The sequence below is a fragment of the Cherax quadricarinatus genome, chromosome 80 (assembly GCF_038502225.1).
Source record: "Cherax quadricarinatus isolate ZL_2023a chromosome 80, ASM3850222v1, whole genome shotgun sequence".
NCBI lineage: Eukaryota > Metazoa > Arthropoda > Malacostraca > Decapoda > Parastacidae > Cherax > Cherax quadricarinatus.
In genome coordinates, this window is record NC_091371.1 from 16413278 (window position 1) to 16435867 (window position 22590).

Genomic DNA, 22590 nt, shown 5'->3' on the forward strand with positions numbered 1-22590 from the left:
AAAGGGTGAGTGGTGCACTTAGGAGTCTGTGGAGACAAAGAACTTTGTCCTTGGAGGCAAAGAGGGGAATGTATGAGAGTATAGTTTTACCAACGCTCTTATATGGGTGTGAAGCATGGGTGATGAATGTTGCAGCGAGGAGAAGGCTGGAGGCAGTGGAGATGTCATGTCTGAGGGCAATGTGTGGTGTGAATATAATGCAGAGAATTCGTAGTTTGGAAGTTAGGAGGAGGTGCGGGATTACCAAAACTGTTGTCCAGAGGGCTGAGGAAGGGTTGTTGAGGTGGTTCGGACATGTGGAGAGAATGGAGCGAAACAGAATGACTTCAAGAGTGAATCAGTCTGTAGTGGAAGGAAGGCGGGGTAGGGGTCGGCCTAGGAAAGGTTGGAGGGAGGGGGTAAAGGAGGTTTTGTGTGCGAGGGGCTTGGACTTCCAGCAGGCATGTGTGAGCGTGTTTGATAGGAGTGAATGGAGACAAATGGTTTTTAATACTTGACGTGCTGTTGGAGTGTGAGCAAAGTAACATTTATGAAGGGGTTCAGGGAAACCGGCAGGCCGGACTTGAGTCCTGGAGATGGGAAGTACAGTGCCTGCACTCTGAAGGAGGGGTGTTAATGTTGCAGTTTAAAAACTGTAGTGTAAAGCACCCTTCTGGCAAGACAGTGATGGAGTGAATGATGGTGAAAGTTTTTCTTTTTCGGGCCACCCTGCCTTGGTGGGAATCGGCCAGTGTGAGAATAAAAAAAAAAATAATAAGATGAATATTTATGTATTGTATATGTTTGTCTGTTATACTATTTTATTGAGATAATGAAGGGGTGCATAAAATATTTAGCAAATTAGGATTTAGATTTTTGATTGGTAGTACTGAGTATTATTAAAATCCATTTATATAATACATAAATTTGGTTAAAAATGCTTGGTTGAAAATTGTTATAACACAGTTGGTTAGTTACTGTCCTGCGAGTTTTAGCACTTCCCTGCCATGAGTTCCAGCCCCACCTGTTCTCTAATTTAAACAATTGTAGTTTATTGGTGAATTCATTACATTTACATTTTCAGTGTTGATAAATTTTAGGGACAGGCAACTAACTAGTATGCAGGAATACTACAACAGCATTAAATTTTGAGGCATTCACCAAGGAAATGAAACCATAGACTTTTGTAAATAAACTTGTGTATACGGAAGTCTTCTTCTTCTTTCAACACACCGGGCATATTCCACTGAGGCAGGGTGGCCCAAAAAAACGGCCATATCCCACCGAGGCAGGGTGGCCCAAAAGAAAAAACGAAAGTTTCTCCTTTTACATTTAGTAATATATACAGGAGAAGGGGTTACTAGCCCCTTGCTCCCAGCATTTTAGTCGCCTCTTACAACACGCATGGCTTACGGAGGAAGAATTCTGTTCCACTTCCCCATGGAGGTAAGAGGAAATAAACAAGAACAAGAACTGGAAAGAAAATAGAAGAAAACCCAAAGGGGTGTGTATATACAGTGGACCCCCGCTTAACGATCACCTCCCAATGCGACCAATTATGTAAGTGTATTTAAGTGCATTTGTACGTGTATGTTTGGGGATCTGAAATGGACTAATCTACTTCACAATATTCCTTATGGGAACAAATTCGGTCAGTACTGGCACCTGAACATACTTCTGGAATGAAAAAATATCGTTAACCGGGGGTCTACTGTATATGCTTGTACATGTATGTGTAGTGTGACCTAAGTGTACGTAGAAGTAGCAAGACGTACCTGAAATCTTGCATGTGCACGAGACAGAAAAAAAAAGACACCAGCAATCCTACCATCGTGTAAAACAATTACAGGCTTCAGTTTTACACTCACTTGGCAGGATGGTAGTACCTCCCTGGGTGGTTGCTGTCTACCAACCTACTACCTAGGATATACAGAAGTACATGTATTTCCTTGAAACTTATACCCAAGCTGATTTTTCTGGAACTGCATAGATATCACAATTCAAATTATCTGCCGAACTTCAGCACCCATGCCATTTTTCCAAGTACAGGCCCTGTTTGCATCTCCTTTTGATCAACCTACTAAGTGACCAAACCAACCATTTAAATTACTTTTTTGTCTGCTTCCTGAAATATACCTCTCATGACTCCACACTGTCTTCTAACTTTTACATTACTTAGTATCTTTATAGTAATCACTTCACACATTAGAAATATGACATCATCATTGCCTCTAGCCTCCTCATTGCAGCATTCAAAGACCATGCACCATGCCAGTCTACTATGCTATTCTGTACTCTTGTACTTTTTTTTCATATATTGGTGAGCTTCAGGGATTGTTCAGGGGTAAGCTTACCCCTGAACAATCCAGCTGCTTCCTTTCCCTTGTTTGTACCATATTTCACCTTGTCTTCATAGACCTGTCTGTTGATACTCACTCCCATGTGTGTATTTCAATATATTCAAGACCTTCATTCTTATGAACATCACCACTGTAGTTTAGAATAATGTACTATGTACTTAATAATGGCAATGTTTTCTTCCTCTAAAGTAACACCTTCTGACTATGACATCAACTTTGTTACTAAAAAATCTTCCTGGTGAAGCATGATAGAGATTTTATTTTGGTTATAAATTTGTGCTTAAAATCTGTGATGTTTCCTCAATACATGTCATGTTTTCCTTAAATTAATCTCACTATGCATTCATAGAGCCACATGATAAAGCTTATGGGTTATACTTATTACCAAAGGAAGGTTAATCTTTGCCTTGACACAGCCAGTTCACAATATTTGCTTTGATGTGGAAAGGTCATGGTTACCTTAGTTAGGGGTGGTAGAAGAAGGATGTAACTTGTTAACTCTTGAATATACAGTACTAGAAATCAATTGGCTACAAATAGGGGATTAATACAAATTAACCAAATTGTGATTAATAGGATTTAACAAATTGTAACTGAATACTGAGGATGTTTAATTACAGTATTTTTTAATCATGCAATATTCTATTACCTCTTCCTACTACAGCATACAGCAGAATTTTTTATTTTTCAGATTTGGACCTCTCGAACATGTGTTCACAGTAGACTCGGATCCAATTGGACTGTTGACATTTTCTCAGTTCTTAGGTGAAATAACTGGAAAGATATTCTGTTTAGAAAAATGCCCTGATCTGAATGTGATTCTCCGACTCGCCCAGGGTACTGGTGCCCCTCGCAGCACTGTTGCTATTGATGGAAAGTTTTCTTTTACTGAAGTGGTTCCTGGCTCATATCAACTAAGTGTGCAGAAAGATGAATGGTGCTGGAAGCTCAAGACAATACCCGTAATTGTTAATACACAAAATGTTGAAGTATCTCTTGAGCAGGTAGGTTACCAGCTGACACTTGCATCATCTCATGAAACCACTTTAAGTTATACTACCAGCACTGGAGCATCAGGCACTGTTGTTGCTCAGAAAGGCAGCACATTAGTGTGTATGTCTGTGCCTGGCACTTACACCCTCACACCAGTTGGCTGTCATAAGTTTGGATCAGCACAAATCCAGTGGGATTCTTCATCACCAAATTTAGTGACTTTGTCAGCCACCAAACATCAACTGACTGGTGCTGTGAGAGCTAGAGAAGCAGGACCCTTTACTGTCGCTGTGAAATCTGGTGGCCAGATTAGCATTTTGGGACCACTCAATGTATCCTCTGATGATCCACACCTTTATGTCTTTGAACACTGGATCCGTGAAGGCGAAAGTGTGATTCTGACTCCTGGTTCTCCAACTAATTTGTATCAGTATGAGCCAGCATCTCATACAATTACCATGCCAACTGACTGTGTTCTTAATGCAGTCATTTTTCGTGCAGAACGGGCCCTTTTTATTCATGGTAGTGTGATACCTGCAATAGGTGGTGTGACAATCAATGTAGAGGGCAATGGAATTGTTTACACATACACTACTGATGCTGCAGGCAAATATACTGCTGGTCCTTTGGACAATTCAATTCAGTATACTGTTACAGCTGAAAAGAAAGGCTATGTGATGAATGCTTTAAATGAAAAAGGTCATTTTGAAGCTTATAAATTGGCAGAAGTGGTTGTGTTAGTGAAAGATGAGAATGGAGCTGCTTTACCAGGGGTATTAGTGTCTATGTCAGGAGGAAAGAGCTATCGGCAAAATAGCCTGACAGAGAATGATGGCACAATTGGCTTTTTCTCCTTGACCCCTGGTGATTACTTTCTCCGGCCCATGATGAAAGAATACACATTTGATCCACCCTCCAAGATGGTTACCGTAGATGAAGGTGCTACAATTATGATGAGCATCAGGTGAGAACTTAATTTACCTGCCAAGTGTAGGTTAACTTGAAAAAGTTAACCTACACTTGGCAGTTTCTCCCATTGTTAGAAAATGACAAGCAGGTGTAATATATGTTGTATGGTAAGGATAAAATGTATATTTTTAATATAAATAAAACATTCTAGTGCATCAGAGGGCTGTAAGTTGGAGTAAAAAATCGAGCTTCATTTTTCATGTCTCCAAATTGTTTTACAGTTCACACTTGACACAACTATTTTATTAATTTAAATAGACTAATGCATTTCTGTTGTTTATTCATTTTCAGTTTTTTTAAGACAGTGATTAATTATTTATTTGAGTTTAGAGGAATGAGCTCCAGCCCTTGGTACCAGCTCATAACTTTCATATAGTTAACATGATTTAGTTCTGTCATATCTAGTTTTGAATCCCTGTATGAAATTTCTTTGTACAGCACTGTGCCACTGCTTGGATTATATATTTACCTAGTATTTTTTTAATTATGAATTTAAGTTTGTGGGATTGAGCTCCAATTCTTTGTTGTTATTTTTACATTCCTGGGGGCATTAAACACATAGGGTTCCTGCACCTGGGGAAATAGCAGGCATTGAGACTCGATTTGCAGAATTGGAACACAGTTCCAGTTTCTTAGATCAAGAGCCCCTCACCACCATCAAGGTACCTCCCTTGAGGGTTCCAGCTCTTAGTCCTATCTCTTAACATTTGACTGATTGATGTGATTGTGTGGTGAAGAGGCTCTTGGTCTGAGGAATTAGCCCTGTCGGTCTTCTTCCTCAGACCGAACCTAATTACCCCCCATTCTCCCCTCCCCTATCCCATCCTCCCCATCCTCCCCTTTTTCCATTCCTCCTCCTCCTCCTCACCCCTCCCTTTTGCCCTTCCTCTTTTTAGCCTTCGTGATTTCTCCCACAGGCGCGCTAGTTCCTAGGTAGGGGAAAGGACACCGGGGTCCATCCCATTCCGTTGAGGTTTCTTGGCGGTGGCGTAGTTTGCCGTGGAATCTGGATTGCCTAGGGATGTCCCGATCCCTCTCCGGTATCCCGGAGTAGCTTTGGGTGTCTTTTGGGCGACGGGTGTATCTCTGGAAGCCACCTTTCGGATTCCGGGGGTGGTGGCTGAAGGAGGTATGCTTTGTGGCGGATATCCGGCCGCCCTCTCTTTTGTCCACCGAGGTAGCTCGGCAGATGTGAGGTTGCTATCCCAGATTGCTGGTTTACTGGCATGAAGGGTAGGGTATGGCACGGGTTCCATGCTGCATCTGCGCTACTAGCGGTGTCGAGTCCTCTTGGGCGCGGAGGGAGATTTCTGGCCCTTTCATTCCTCCTAGGAACTATCCCTCCCCGGTCCCCCCTTTTTTTTTCTTTTTTTTATTTTTATTTTCTTTTCTTTCTTTTTTTTTCTTAAAAACAAAAAGAAAGAAGTAACCTAACCATGGCAGCCCTAGTCCATGAACCTGGTACCCCCGGGCCCCTTCTTGATACCGCACCCCGTTCTGACCCCGCCTCGTCTTTGGACCACTCTTCAGACATTCCTCATGCCTCTGTACCTATTGCCGGTGCTGTTTCCTCACCCGCTTCAGGTACTGAGGCCTCGACTGACTCCTTCGATTTATCAGACCTTCGCTCTCCTCTGACTATGCTTCCGGCCTCTCCCTCTACGGTGCGGCAATTTTCAAATCGCCGACCCGTTCCACGTCGGACCAACTCTGGTCCCACGCCTAAACGTCAACGACAATTACCTGCTGATGATACTTCTCCACCTTCACCTTCTCGTTCTTCTCAGAAACGATCGACACGTCCTTCACTACCTTTCCACGCTCAGTTTCAGACTGAACAGTGGACTAAATTCTTCACTTTACGACCAACTTCCTCTACTGCCTATCTTTCTGACCATAGTATTGGCAAGGCACTTCTACGCCATGTTGGTAAAGATATTTCTTTTCATGCTCTTAACAGCGGTACGCGCATCATTACCGTACAGAATGCTACCCAGGCTCGTGAGCTCTCTCGTCTTTCCCATATAGATACTGTTCCTGTCACCCTTGAAAAACATCATTCCCTCAATTCTTGTAGTGGTACCGTTATTCTGCCCCATACCATAGTTCAACAAAATTTCCAGACATGTGGCACCGACATTCTAGAACAGCTGGAACTCCAAGATCTCCCAATCCTCAAGGTAGACACTTACGTTCTTCCTGCCCGTGGGCGGAGACGATACCCTAGCAATGTGGCTCGTTTAACTTTTGACAGCCGAGAACTCCCATCCTCCGTTTATATAGCAGGACATCGGTTACAAGTTCGAAAGGTGATCCCTACACCACAACAGTGTAGAAATTGCTGGCGATTTGGCCATCCAGCGAAATATTGCAGATCTATCGCCGAATGCCCAGTCTGTGGTGCCGATGACCATTCTAATACGTCTTGCAATCGATCTCCCTCTTGCCTTAACTGTCATGAGGCTCACCCTTCGTACTCTCGCCGTTGTCAGGTCTATTTAAACGAGCGGGAAATCCGTTACCTCAAAGAGACAGAAGGTCTCCCTTATGCCATGGCAGTTTCTCATCTCCGCCTCCAAGGGAGACTCCCACGTGTTTCTTATTCCCGTGTTTCAAAACGTCCCCCCACTTCTGGTATCCCATCTTCTACACCCACCTCTGTGGTTACCTCTCCCATAATCACTCCTGTATCTAATCCTTTTGCTGTCCTCGGCTCAGACGTCCCTACTTCAACGCCTCAGTCTAATCTCGCTTCTTCGAGTTCTCTCTTACAAGCCTCAGTATCGACGAGACCTCGTACGACACCTCTTCCCAATCGTCCCTCTACTTCTCAAAAGTCAAAAAAAGGCCCGGTAACACCTCCTACCCATCTTCCACCTCCTCATTTTACCCTCCCTGTCTCTGTCCCTAGTTCTTCCCCTCTCACTGGCTCAGTTACAAGTGCAGAGGTTCACCCTCCTCCTCGTAATGTACCTTCCTCCCCTGTTCCCTCCCAAGTTTCTTCCTCTTCTGCCACCTCCCAGGTTCCTGTCTCTTCTGTCCCCTGCCACGCTTCTCCAGTTCCCTCCACCCTTTCGCCCCCCCCTACCTTGGTACAGTCCAATACAGTTCCAATCTTTACTCATCCTCCCCCTACCATTCCCAATATTGTCTCCCATACGACATCTCTGAATTCCGAAACACTTGAAGCAATCTCTGAATATATTGCAGAGACCAAACCATCAATGGACACTGATCCACCTTCCGCTCTTTCTCTCTCCTCTGCTCCATCTGCGCAACTCCTTTCTTCACAGCGCACCGTTCCTTCGCTGCTTGAACATTTTCCACTGCCTCCGCATGTGGACTTTTCTAACCCTTCTAGTCCGTAGGAACCCTTACCTGCGGATTTCAAGTATCTTTATCATTGCCAATCATGGCCTTTTTACAGTGGAATATACGCGGCCTCAGGGGTAATCGGGGTGAGCTTCAGATGTTACTCTCCCAGTTTGCCCCTGTTGGTGTTTGCTTACAGGAACCAAAATTACACTCTGCTGTTATTTCTCACATCTCAGGCTATAATTTATTGTATTCTTCAGATCCTTTTCCTGATGGGACCTTTAATGAAAGTGCCCTTCTTCTCCGCACTGATATTCCGTACCATCAGCTATTTATTCATACTTCGCTGCATTACACAGCAGCCCGTATCCACTTACATAGGTGGTATACGCTCTGTTCTTTATATCTCTCTCCTTCTCGGGCATTATCTATTCCGGATTTTGCCTTCCTTGTTTCGTCATTACCGCCACCGATTCTGTTACTTGGTGATTTTAATGCCCACCATTTCCTCTGGGGAGGGTCTCACTGTGATTCCCGTGGAATTCAGTTAGAGGCTTTTCTTGCCACCCACCCCCTCCATGTTTTAAATACAGGTACTCACACCCATTTTGATCCTCGGACTCATACTCTCTCTTGCATCGATCTCTCAGTTTGCTCTTCCTCCGCCGCATTAGACTTTACTTGGTCTGTTCTCCCGGACTTACATGACAGTGATCATTTCCCAATCATTCTTTCTTCCCCTTCATATTCGCCACCTCTTCGCACCCCACGCTGGCAATTTAATCGGGCAAATTGGAACCTTTACTCACACCTGACTGTTTTTAAAGAGGTTCCTTCTTCGTCCTCCATCGATGAGCTTTTACACCTCTTCTCGTCCTCCGTTTTCACCGCAGCTTCTCATTCTATACCCCAAACTTCGGGCAGGCATTCTCAGAAATGCGTGCCTTGGTGGTCTCCTGCTTGTGCTCGTGCAGTACGTTTGAAACGCGCTGCATGGGGCAGGTACCGGTACAATAGAACCACAGAGCGACTCCTTGATTTTAAACAGAAGCGTGCGATCGCTCGCCGTGTCATCCGTGACGCTAAACGCACTTGCTGGCGAGATTATGTCTCCACCATCGCCTCTGCTTCCTCTATGAGTGCAGTCTGGAAAAAAGTACGAAAACTGAGTGGTAAATATTCTCCTGACCCGGCTCCTGTTCTGCGAGTTGCCGGTGTTGATATAGCAAACCCACTAGATGTTGCCAATGAAATTGGCAATCATCTGGTCCGTATTTCTCAGGGACTCCATCTATGCCCCTCATTTCTTTCCTCAAAGTCTGCCAGAGAGTTAGCACCCTTGGACTTTTCTTCTCTCAGAGAAGAACAGTATAATGTGCCTTTTACACTTCAAGAACTGGAGGCAACACTCTCAGCTTGTCGATCATCGGCAGCTGGGCCCGACGACATTCATATTCGTATGCTACAACATTTACATCAGTCAGCCCTTGCAGTCCTATTACGCCTTTACAATCTTATTTGGTCACAAGGAGTTCTTCCACAGCTGTGGAAATCCGCCATTGTTCTCCCTTTCCGCAAACCAGGCACTACGGGACATGAAACCTCCCACTATCGTCCCATTGCTCTTACCAGTGCAGTTTGCAAAGTAATGGAACGTCTAGTAAATAGACGTTTAGTGTGGTATTTAGAGACACACAACAGTCTCTCCACTCGTCAATATGGCTTTCGTAAGGGACGTTCTACCATAGACCCCTTACTGCGCTTGGATACGTATGTTCGTAATGCCTTTGCGAATAACCACTCGGTTATTGCCATATTTTTTGACCTTGAGAAGGCATATGACACAACTTGGAGGTATAATATTTTAGCCCAAGCCCACTCCTTAGGCCTTTGAGGCAATCTACCATCCTTCCTTAAGAACTTTTTAACTGACAGGCATTTCCGTGTTCGGGTTAATAATGTGCTCTCCCCGGACTTTGTCCAAGCTGAAGGTGTCCCCCAGGGATGTGTTCTGAGCACAACACTTTTTCTCCTTGCTATTAATGATTTGGCCTCTAGTCTTCCATCAAATATTTGGTCATCACTCTATGTTGATGACTTCGCTATTGCCTGTGCAGGCGCTGACTGTCACCTCCTTACAGTTTCTCTCCAGCATGCAGTCGACCGTGTTTCCAATTGGGCCACCACACATGGGTTTAAATTTTCCAGCACTAAAACCCACCAAATCACTTTCACTAGACGCTCTGTCATCTCTGATCATCCTTTGTACCTCTATGGCTCACGTATCCCTGAACGTGATACAGTCAAGTTTCTGGGCCTCCTCTTTGATCGTAGGTTATCCTGGAAACCTCACATTACCTCTCTGAAGGCAACTTGTCACAGCCGGCTGAACCTTCTTAAAACCCTTGCTCATCTTTCGTGGGGAGCTGATCGTCGAACCCTCCTTCACCTACATTCCACCCTTATTTTATCGAAACTTGATTATGGTGACCAGATCTATTCAGCGGCATCTCCTGCTACTCTCTCTAGCCTTAACCCCATTCATCACCAAGGATTACGTTTATGCCTTGGTGCTTTTCGCTCTTCCCCTGTCGAAAGCCTCTATGCAGAAGCGAACGTTCCATCCTTATCCGATCGCCGTGATGCCCATTGCCTGCGCTACTATGTACGCTCTCATGATCTCCGCAATCCTTCCATTTATAGAATGGTCACTGATATTAGTAGACATTCTTTATTTGTTCGCCGCCCCTGCTTACTCCGTCCCTTCTCTCTTCGCCTTCATTCGCTCTTGTCTTCTCTTCAACTACCACCTTTCTATGTACATGTAGCATCTCACTTTTCCCTACCCCCCTGGGAAGTTCCAGCTGTTCGAGTCTGTTCTTTCTCCCTCCCTTGCTCGAAAGCCCAACTGTCTACGGTCGCTTCCCGCTCTCTTTTTCTTGACCACTTTCACTCTCATTCTCATGCCATTGCTGTGTACACAGATGGCTCTAAGTCTTCTGACGGCGTAGGATTCGCAGCAGTGTTTCCGGACAGCGTCGTACAAGGGCATTTACTATCTTCAGCTAGTATTTTTACTGCTGAATTATATGCCATCCTTACAGCACTTATCCGTATTGCATCTATGCCTGTGTCATCATTTGTGGTTGTCTCAGACTCCCTTAGTGCTTTACAGGCTATACAAAAATTTGATACACCTCACCCCTTAGTCCTCCGTATCCAACTTTGGCTACGCCGCATCTTTACTAAGCATAAAGATATTGTTTTTTGTTGGGTCCCTGGTCATGTTGACGTACAGGGCAATGAACAGGCAGACACTGCTGCGCGGTCAGCGGTACATGACCTACCAGTTTCTTATAGAGGTATTCCATGTACGGACTATTTTGCTGTAATATCTTCCCACCTTCACACCCGTTGGCAACAACGTTGGTCTACTATGCTCGGCAACAAACTTCAGTCTATTAAACCGAGTATAGGTTACTGGCCGTCTTCTTATCACCAGTGTCGAGGTTGGGAGACTACTCTCTCCCGTCTTCGCATTGGCCATACTCGTCTTACTCATGGATATCTCATGGAGAGGCGTCTTGCTCCTCTCTGTGAGAATTGCCAAGCTCCATTATCAGTCAGCCACATTCTGTTGGACTGCCCACTTTATCAACGAGCACGCAGAATTTACCTCTGTCGTCGTCTTCGCCCCGCTGCTCTCTCTTTACCTTCCCTTCTCGCTGATGGACCCACCTTTCATCCGGACTCTCTCATTGACTTTTTGACAATGACTGACTTACTTCACAAATTCTGATACTTTCAGCCCTTTCTACTTGTATCTCTTGCTACCCTCTACCCCCGTACTATCCCCTGCCCCGCTGTTTTCTGTAACCTGCTGATCATCCCCCCTCCCTTCTGCCATCCAATTCCCTTGCTTCCTTCCCTACCCTGCAGCGCTGTATAGCCCTTGTGGCTTAGCGCTTCTTTTTGATTATAATAATAATGATGTGATTGTGTCTACAGATTATGATATAAGCTTATAAGAAATAAGATACCTATAATCACTGTTTTAGTCTGATGCTACTTTTTTTTTTTTCCCCTTCACCCTATCCTTTTCCTCAGTGGATCACGTGTGGCATACAGTGTATATGGGCAGACTGTTTCCTTGATTGGAGAGCCAGAGTCCAATGTGGTAGTTGAGGCTGTGGGCAAAGGCTCAGACTGTGAACAGTACCAGGAAGAGGCTGCATCTGATGATCAGGGCAGCTTCAGAATACGAGGACTTCTACCAAAAGTAATTACAATATTGTATATCTTTAAAATACTATTTCATGTCTCTCACTGCACATAAATTAATATAAACATTCGGTGATAGGCAGAATGCCCTGGGATGGGAGTCAACCAAACATACTTTGTTTAAAATCCCACAGAGGAATATCCACTTTGAACTTATTAAACTGGGAGCAAGGGGCTAGTAACCCCTTCTTCTGTATAAATTACTAAATTTTAAAAAGAAAAACTGCTTTTTTTTTTTTTTTTTTTTTTTAGGTCACCCTGCCTTGGTGGGATATGGCCGAAAAGAAATAAATTATGTATTTGTATTTGTTGTATGAAGAGCTGAGAGAAATGGTCTATGTGGTAGTCTTTCCAAAACCTTGTGACACACAGACTTATTGGACTGTGAATCGACCCTAAGACCTGTAACTCTGCCTAAGTCAGCCTATAGAAAGATAGTCACCAACAGAAGAGAAACATATTAGTTAGGAGCATGCTGTTGAGCATTTACTATAGAATTAAATCTACAGTTCATGAAATGTAAAGTTATGAATTACTGCAAGATACATCAGTGGCAATAAGTTTGGTCATTTTAAAAAAGATTTACTTAGACAATGATTTTGTCAGTTTCATTAAAAGATTTAAGGGTGAGAAGGGAGAACCTTGGGTAGCATTGAAAATAGGTTGGACAGGTACACGAGTAAGTATGGGCAGGTGTGAGTTGGACCTGCCTAGCAAGGGCCAGGTGGCCTGCTGCAGTGTTCCTTAATTCTTAGGCTCTTGGGTGCTCTTAGGTTTATGTTGATAAAACAGTGATACAAGTGATTCTCAACTTAAGCATTGCATTCTGGGGCTTCATCTTACAAATATGTTTTTGTATAGGACACTTTCATTAGTGCAGATGTATGTAATTTAAGGAGTTTGTATTTGTAAAGCAGACATTAATTACTCAAAATATAAAACAAAAAAAATGCATATTTTAAATATTAATGTTTCCATATTAAGAGAAACAAGAGGGAATATTGAAAAGGAAGGTAACTTTTGATGTAAATTAAGCTTGATATTATTGAAAAATTTTTGGATGATATGTGAACTCTTATTCATTTTAAATGTATTAATACTGTGCTGTACAATTGTACCTTTTTTCAGTGTCATTATGAACTGAGATTGAAGACTGGAAATGGAATTAATTTGCACGTCCAGCGAACCTTGCCTGCTACCCGTACAGTTCACACAGAAAATGAAGATGTCCAAGACATGAGGCTCATTGTATTGAGAACTTTTAATCAGATGGATGTTGCTGCCAAGGTAGACACTGACCAACAACACTTATCATCTTTGGTAGCACACTTGTATCGAGAGGACCTACCAGACTCTCCGATCCACACCATCAAACTTGGTCTTCATCCATATTTTATGCTCCCTCCAATGACTGCAGACAGACGCATTTATTACCTACGCTTGGAATCTAATTTGCCTACATCTCAATATCAGTATTCTACTCCAGAAGTTACTTTTGTTGCTGATTCTGCATTTAAACATTTAAATTTGAGTTTCAAGCCCACATTAAGAGGTGTAGATGCAGAGATGAGTCAAGGGACAGTGGTTGGATTTGCAATTGCTATTATTTTAGTTACTATAGCTTTTAACTATGACAAAATGGGGCCCATGTTGGAAAAAATTTCAGATATAATAACCAATATTTCCACACCTAAAGCAGTGCAAAAATCTTCATCTGTCTCATCGGATATACCTATTATTGAAGCAGTTAAGAAGAAAGTCAAATCAAGGAAAGTGTAATTAGTTCATTAATGTACTTCACAATGAATAGAATGAAAAAAATGGAATTTGTTTTTAAATGCCAGTCAATATTTTATAATTAATGATTATTGAAATTATACAAAAATTGAGGATGAATTTTTTATTTGATTATTTTCATTTAAAAGGTGTGTATGAATCTTAGTTTCAAATGTACGTGTATAAAGAAAACACTAATAAATATTTTGTATATGCTCACTAATTTTCTCCTACATTACGCTTGTTTTACGAAATACATTTTTTAGAATGTCTTATCCCTTATTAGTTTGATGTTTTCTGACACTTTTCACTGTTTTCTCTTGAAGCATTCCATAATGTTGATGCTGAAGTGCCTTTGCTCTTCATTGTTATAGAGCTCTTGGCATATTAAATAATTTTTGAAACTGTATGTGACATATTGTTAATCCTTAAACTAGTCTGTGGGACCATTACTGCTCCCCTATAAGCATTTTTTCATATATGATAGAACATTTAAATTATAATAATAAGTGAGAATCTTACAGTCCTTAGGCCTAGTGACACAGGTTGGCAGAATTTCTCATCACACCAACATATTAGTTTTTATATGCTTCAGTGTGTAGTACCCAAGAAACAAACAAAAAAAGAAAAAGTCCCTGTACAGTGAAATTGCAGTAAATCAACATTTTTTTTACATTCATGGAATATCCCACATTGCAAATTGTACAGTTTGCCATATGATAGCACTTCTCTCATAAACTATGGATAAAGTAAGTGATCTGCTTATATTGTTAAAGAGCATTATTTTCCATTCAAAGGTTTTTGTACTCACTTGCTCGGCATAAGGAGGGACCTGCTGTCTGTGTTAGTTCACATTTTTATTTAATGTAACTCAGAGACCAACAGCATACATTGTCCATATCATCACTGGTATCACTTTTATTCCTCTTTGATTGAAGTTGTACAGTAATATCATTGTTAATTACCTTAAAAAAAATTTTCTACCAGGGTTGTGTAATCTGAGTGTTCTAGGTGAATGCTGCATACTCACCAAAGATGGTAAATTCATCATAAATATAAAGCTAACTCAATATAATCATGGATCATAATGGGAAACTAATTTTTCTGTCCCCTGTTATGATATATTGTGCCAGTTCTTCTGAGATAGCACTGCACACCCCATAGCTAGTTGTATCATAGGGCACAAGGCAGATGCCATGACAAAAATAAGGCTGAAGGGTGAGTGACAAGAAGATGCATGTATAAATTCGGTGAAAATTCATTAACTGAAACTGATTTTCTTTATAATAATTCTGTCCTTGCAGTATCATGATATAATCTGGTCGTAAGTTGTTTTCAAATCTAATAATGCGTACTCGGAAACAAAGATTAAGTCGGGTTGAATTCTGGGGCTGTTGATGTAACAATATCAACTATTGTTTACAGTACTAAGCGAGATCATAGAATAGTTTACATTTCAAAGAAAAAGAATAGAAATGATGTACAAGTGAATTAAGTAAGTAAAATTAGCTGGTGCTTTTATTTTTAAATTTATGCATAAGATAAAATTCATCTATTTTGCAATATATACAGTTTGTAGAATATTAGAAATTTAGTTTATTTATGTATGAGAATTCACATCATTTGCAATTTGCAATCCGTACTATGTATAGAAATAGCTTAAAGTTTGCATGTTTATTTTTTATTAATGCTTAAGTCAGTGTAGTAGGTTCAGCAGGGTAGCACAGTGCACACCCTTTGACAGTAACCACCATATGCCACTGGCTTCTGCATGCTTTACATATTGTCTCCTTTCCTGTCCTTGGATCAAATTTGATTGCCTCTCATTTCCCAAGATGCTATATAACCCCTATGGGTTTAGAGTGCTCAATGAAATAGATAAATTAACCCACTATTTACTGTTCATTAAAACATAATACAGTCTAACCTTCAAATTCTCATAGTTCATCTATCCACCATTTTTACTGAACTATCTCATGAATTATTAAAATCACAGTGTTCTCGTTGCAAGTGTTCATTTTGTTTCGACTTTATGCATGACCCCCAGAATTGTAAACCAGTCAAAGGATTTCATACAGAATGTGCTGAGTGGATTTCTTTCACCCAAATCTCTCTTCTTTTTGGATATTCTGTTATTGATATTAATGATGTTAAAGAAATATTAGAAAGAGATGACTTCTGAAACATAACTTCAAAACTGACAAAATTTATTATATGTACAGAATTTAGTGATACAGTATTCATGAATTCTGAATTTGCAGGGTTTTTTAGGAATGTAAACCCTGTGAATTTATTTACATTTATGTTGTAAATGTTGCCACTTGTACTGCATTACTGTCTCTGCTATACAGAATATGTACTATTATGTAACAAATGTTCTCTTCCTCAAATAAATCTTTTCATCAAACCTATTTAATTAGGCACTTTAGTGATGTAAATTAACTCACATCTTACTTAAATTAGGCAAGCAGCAGTGTGTAGTCACAGTGGTGCCTATGCTAACCTTCCTATGGTGTAGAAATATACCTAGTTGGATGAATCTTATTGTGACTAGCTGGTCCAGTAGCTAACACGACAGTCTGAGTTTTGAGACTCTATCACGGGTTCTATCCCCGCCCATGATATGGTTTAAAATTACCATAATTTGTTGATCTGTTATGGCCATGTTCCATACAAACTGTAGGATGTGATAAGCACTGCAACAGTTTTTTTTTTTTTCAACACATCGGGCATTTCCCACTGAGGCAGGATGACCCAAAAAGAAAGAAAAACTTTCATCATCATTCAACACTTTTACCATCACTCATACATAATCACTGTCTTTGCAAAGGTGCTCAGATACAACAGTTTAGAAGTGCAAGCATTGTACTTCCCATTTCCAGGACTCAAGTCTGGCTAACAAAATTAAGTGCTATATCCTAAAGGGTCATACAACATGAAAGAGTCAAGAAATAAAACTACATATATATCCACTTCACTAATGAATGTATCTCAACTTTTTCCTTGTTAGTACAGTACATACTATACAATATTAATCAATACTTGAGTATTTTTTTATTCAGCTGAAAGAATGCCACAGGGCATTGACCCTTGGAATGACCTCCAGGTAAGTAGACTCCAGGTAGAACAGTCTATATCTGGGGCACATTAATTTGATAATGAGCTGCCCTGTACAAGCCATTCGTCATACAGCAGAAGCCTAACTTTCATTCCTCCATCTTATGACAGTATTGTCTATTATCTTACTCGCCTGAGGAAGTCGATGATGCTTTCCCTTTTCCTCCCATCAGTTCCTTGATTCACTGTCTCTGAACCTAGTGTGGATTCCATGCAAGTCTTGGAGTTGTATAATCCTTGTGGGTTTAGCATTTAGTTATGATTATAATAATAATGTAATTCTTGAAAATAAAATATGTATTTGTATATAAAGTTTATCAACTAACATCTGCACTATATGACACATGTGGGTTTAGTGCTTCAATTGATTATACAGTACATTAGTATTCTTAACATGTGCCTGGTACCTGGCAGTAAATAGATACCTGGGAGTTGATTGTTGTGGGGTGCATCCTGGTAAAGACCTTAAACAGGACCCTAAATGGAAATAAAAAACTGTGCAGTGTTGTGATACTTTATTGAAGAAACTTTACATAACTGCCTTTGTTCTTCTAACTATCCCTCCAGAGTTTTTTTTTTTTTTTTCAACAAGTCGGCCGTCTCCCACCGAGGCAGGGTGACCCAAAAAAGAAAGAAAATCTCCAAAAAGAAAATGCTTTCATCATCATTCAACACTTTCACCACACTCACACATAATCACTGTTTTTGCAGAGGTGCTCAGAATACAACAGTTTAGAAGCATATACATATAAAGATACACAACATATCCCTCCAAACTGCCAATATCCCAAACCCCTCCTTTAAAGTGCAGGCATTGTACTTCCCATTTCCAGGACTCAAGTCCAACTATATGAAAATAACCGGTTTCCCTGAATCCCTTCACTAAATATTACCCTGCTCACACTCCAACAGATCGTCAGGTCCCAAGTACCATTCGTCTCCATTCACTCCTATCTAACACGCTCACGCACGCTTGCTGGAAGTCCAAGCCCCTTGCCGACAAAACCTCCTTTACCCCCTCTCTCCAACCCTTTCGAAGACGACCCCTACCTCGCCTTCCTTCCCCTATAGATTTATATGCTTTCCATGTCATTCTACTTTGATCCATTCTCTCTAAATGACCAAACCATCTCAACAACCCCTCTTCTGCCCTCTGACTAATACTTTTATTAACTCCACACCTTTTCCTAATTTCCACACTCCAAATTTTCTGCATAATATTTACACCACACATTGCCCTTAAACAGGACATCTCCACTGCCTCCACCCCTCAAGGAAGGTTCCTTGATGTTGGTGAGGGGCTCTTGATTTAGGGAATTGGATCTGTGCTCCAGTTCCCCGAATTAAGCCTGAATGCCTTCCACATCCCCCCCCAGGCGCTGTATAATCCTCCGGGTTTAGCGCTTCCCCCTTGATTATAATAATAATAATAATCCACTGCCTCCAACCGTCTCCTCGCTGCTGCATTTACCACCCAAGCTTCACACCCATATAAGAGTGTTGGTACTACTATACTTTCATACATTCCCTTCTTTGCCTCCATAGATAACATTTTTTGACTCCACATATACCTCAACGCACCACTCACCTTTTTTCCCTCATCAATTCTATGATTAACCTCATCCTTCATAAATCCATCCGCCGACACGTCAACTCCCAAGTATCTGAAAACATTCACTTCTTCCATACTCCTCCTCCCCAATTTGATATCCAATTTTTCTTTATCTAAATCATTTGATACCCTCATCACCTTACTCTTTTCTATGTTCACTTTCAACTTTCTACCTTTACACACATTCCCAAACTCATCCACTAACCTTTGCAATTTTTCTTTAGAATCTCCCATAAGCACAGTATCATCAGCAAACTAACATGAAAGATCATAGTGGCTGAGAAAAAAAGAACAAAGCTTCATCCATTGGAGGGCAAGGGTAGATCTAATTCCTTGAATTATGAGCCCTTCACCAGCATCAATGACTGAAGATTATTTAGAGTAACCCTCCAGAGTTACTCTGAATAATCTTCAGTCATTGATGCTGGTGAAGCGCTCATAATTCAAGGAATTAGATCTACCCTTGCCCTCCAATGGATGAAGCTTTATTGTTCTTTTTTTCTCAGCCACTATGATCTTTCATGTTAGTTTAATATCTTTATTATGCACTCCTGTAGGTAGTCAAAAGATTACAGAGGCACAATATCCTGCAAAGTTTTGATAGCTAAACAAGTTAGTGGTAATGAGCTCTACATGTTTATATCTTGGCTTTAGCACTTTCTCATACACCAGTTGGGTTATAGTAGGTAATTTACACTATGATAATCGTACTCGTGTATTCCTCTGCCTAAATACTTAACTACCACAGCCTGCCTAGTCATGACCGGCATCTCATTAAAGCCACAAGAAAGCCTTGGAAAAATAATTTTTGAAAATAAAAATGCTATTTCCTTGAAAAGCTTACAATGTGTGGTTTACACATTATAAAATATTAATTACAAGGAAGGCCTCTAGCATGTCTAGGCATTTACAAGTACAAGTACATGTACAGGGTATACAGGCCTAGCTGACATCATTGACATATACATGTACTACCATTTAGAAAGCCCCACACCAGTCAACTAACACCCAGGTACCTATTTTACTGCTAGGCGAACATGTACAACAGGTGTCTTCAGGAAACGCGTCCTAACATTTCCACCTGTACCAGGGATCAAATCACTGACCTGTGTGTGTGAGCTGAGTGTGCTAGCAATCTAGTTACATGCAGAATGTTGAACAGGGGAGGTACATGTGTGTGTGTGTAAACAGGAATTATTATTTTAATAATCAAGGGGAAGCGCTAAACCCGTAGGACTATACAGCGCCTGGGGGGGATGTGGAAGGCATTCAGGCTTAATTCGGGGAACTGGAGCACAGATCCAATTCCCTAAATCAAGAGCCCCTCACCAACATCAAGGAGTGTAAATAGGAAGATCATGTTACGGCACCCCTCAAGGGAGGTTCCTTGACGCTGGTGAGGGGCTCTTGATCTAGGGAATAAGTAAGTAAGTTTATTCAGGTATACACAAATAGTTACATAGAATTATCATACATAGCAGCATATGTGTAGAGAACCTAGGATAACCCCAAAAAGTCAGACAGAGTGACTTATTTCCATTGGGGTCCATTGGATCTGTGCTCCAGTTCCCTGAATTCAGCCTGAATACCTTCCATCCCCCCTACAGGCACTGCATAATCCCTACGGGCTTAGCGCTCCCGTGATTATTATTATGCTGCGGGTGCTTAAAAAGAGAGGATGTTCGTACAGCACCAAAGACGACTCGGGAGACATAAACCCTACGAGACGGGACTCTTAAACCAAGGAACAGGAGTTACCCTTCCCTTCCTTGGATCAAACGTTATTACCTCCCCGGTGCTATATGACTTGCGAGTTTAGCGCTTCCCCATGAATATAATGCGAATAAAAAGTTCTCAAATACACTGATCAGCATTTTTATTTACGTCGCTTATAACATATTACAAGACATGTACCGTTATATGTACGTATTTAGGTACACTTACTCTAGTTTTGGATGATTACAATTGTCTTACATAGTAACATATATGTAAATTACCTAGGATAACTTAAAAAAAAGTCAAAGTAACTTATTTACATTGGGGTTCTTAGATTTTTAAGTATCCTTGAAGTCACTATTTGACGTTTTTTGGTTATCCGAGATAATTTACACACATACACACACACACACACACACGGTGAAGAGGCGGGGCCAGGAGCTATGAATCGACCCCTGCAACCACATATAGGTGAGTACACACACAGGGGGCCAGGCCAAGAGCTATGTCTCGGTCCCTGCAACCACAATTAGGTGAGTACACACATACATTTTATACACACACACACACACACATATATATATATATATATATATATATATATATATATATATATATATATATATATATATATATATATATATATATATATATATATATATATATATATATATAGGATGGGGTCCACCTCTGGTGTAAATTGTGGGACCCATAGCCTCGGAGAAGTGGATAAAAAGGCTTCAAGGAAGAATATTTGGATTTCTTCCTGAAGCCATTTGAATATTCCACTTCCCCTACCATCCCATCTTTTAAACTATTTTTCTTTTACCAATAGGAATATTTTATTACATAATATGGTACAGAAGATTTAAGAGATACATTGTTGATATAAAGGTGGCATATACGGTACATGTTGTTACGTGTGTATCACCGATTATAAGGCGAAAATCTCATCCAGCTCCTCATATATATATATATATATATATATATATATATATATATATATATATATATATATATATATATATATATATATATATTACTGTGGAAAACAAGTAAGTTTATTCAGGTTCAGGTATACATAATTACAGATACGTAAGTTTTCATACATAGCAGCACATGTGTAAATTACATAGGAAAACCCTTGAAAGTCAAAGTGGATTATTTTCATTGTGGTCCAAATTGTGTAAATTGTATCTAAATAAACTTTATTTATTTATTTACCTACCTACTTGCTTTATTTACTGACTTGCTTGCTTGCATACTTACGTAGGTAACTTATTTAGGTACTTCCCGTTATGATTCTGGATGTAAGTTCTGAGGAGAATGAATGAAAAAGTTTAGTATTGGCTGGAGGTAGTGAGTGGCGCTGGATGGCACCTCGACGCTGCCTCTCCTCTCACTCATATTCTTCACTTGCATTATAACTTCATCACTCACCAGTGGGAATATATGCGCGTGGGAGAGTCTAGGTATACATATCTCCAGTGGAAAGTCCAAAGTCATGGTAAGTGGGGCAGTTACCTGCTGAGAGTGTTGGTCTACCCCAGACCTGTTACAATATGAAAGCTTTTTAAGTCTTACGTCACACACTTTGGTTTTTTTTAATTTAGGTTTTGTATGTATAAAATGTAAAATTTAGATAATAATCTTGATGGCAGATTGATGTTATGGGCCCAGAAGATAGTACATTGTGTACGTAGAATAATCCGTTAAAGTTAAATAATGGGACTTTTTCCACTGGGATTCTCATGAATTTCCTTTTAAGATAAGAAGATAAGATTTCGTTCGGATTTTTAACCCCGGAGGGTTAGCCACCCAGGATAACCCAAGAAAGTCAGTGCATCATCGAGGACTGTCTAACTTATTTCCATTGGGGTCCTTAATCTTGTCCCCCAGGATGCGACCCACACCAGTCGACTAACACCCAGGTACCTATTTGCTGCTAGGTGAACAGGACAACAGGTGTAAGGAAACGTGTCGAAATGTTTCTACCCGCCGGGAATCGAACCCGGGCCCTCCGTGTGTGAAGCGGGAGCTTTAGCCAAAGTTTTGATTTTAACAGGAAAATGAAATGTGTTGCATGGAACACAAACTCCATAATTAAATGATCAGTTATGGAAGGAGAAAAGAGAATATGAATGTGTAAATTCAAGAATTATGTGGATTAAAGTAAAGGTTGGATGCGAGAAGTGGGTCATAATAAGCGTGTATGCACCTGGAGAAGAGAGGAATGCAGAGGAGAGAGAGAGATTTTGGGAGATGTTAAGTGAATGTATAGGAGCCTTTGAACCAAGTGAGAGAGTAATTGTGGTAGGGGACTTGAATGCTAAAGTAGGAGAAACTTTTAGAGAGGGTGTGGTAGGTAAGTTTGGGGTGCCAGGTGTAAATGATAATGGGAGCCCTTTGATTGAACTTTGTATAGAAAGGGGTTTAGTTATAGGTAATACATATTTTAAGAAAAAGAGGATA

The 22590-nt window shown here is 40.8% G+C and overlaps 2 protein-coding genes across 2 annotated transcripts in view; both read left to right on the forward strand.

Annotated features, from left to right (window-relative positions):
- Window positions 1–14529, forward strand: part of LOC128702374 (BOS complex subunit NOMO3) — a 32145-nt gene extending 17616 nt beyond the window's left edge. Inside the window, exons 10-12 of the mRNA XM_070102180.1 lie at window positions 3031–4296; window positions 11724–11895; window positions 13026–14529. Coding sequence (XP_069958281.1) covers window positions 3031–4296; window positions 11724–11895; window positions 13026–13676 — 2089 coding nt within the window. The 3' untranslated portion in view covers window positions 13677–14529. The remainder of the gene's footprint in view (window positions 1–3030; window positions 4297–11723; window positions 11896–13025) is intronic.
- A 6952-nt stretch (window positions 14530–21481) lies between these two features.
- The window catches only part of mRNA-cap (mRNA capping enzyme), a 66335-nt gene continuing 65226 nt past the window's right edge, over window positions 21482–22590 (forward strand). Inside the window, exon 1 of the mRNA XM_053796616.2 lies at window positions 21482–21625. Coding sequence (XP_053652591.1) covers window positions 21623–21625 — 3 coding nt within the window. The 5' untranslated portion in view covers window positions 21482–21622. The remainder of the gene's footprint in view (window positions 21626–22590) is intronic.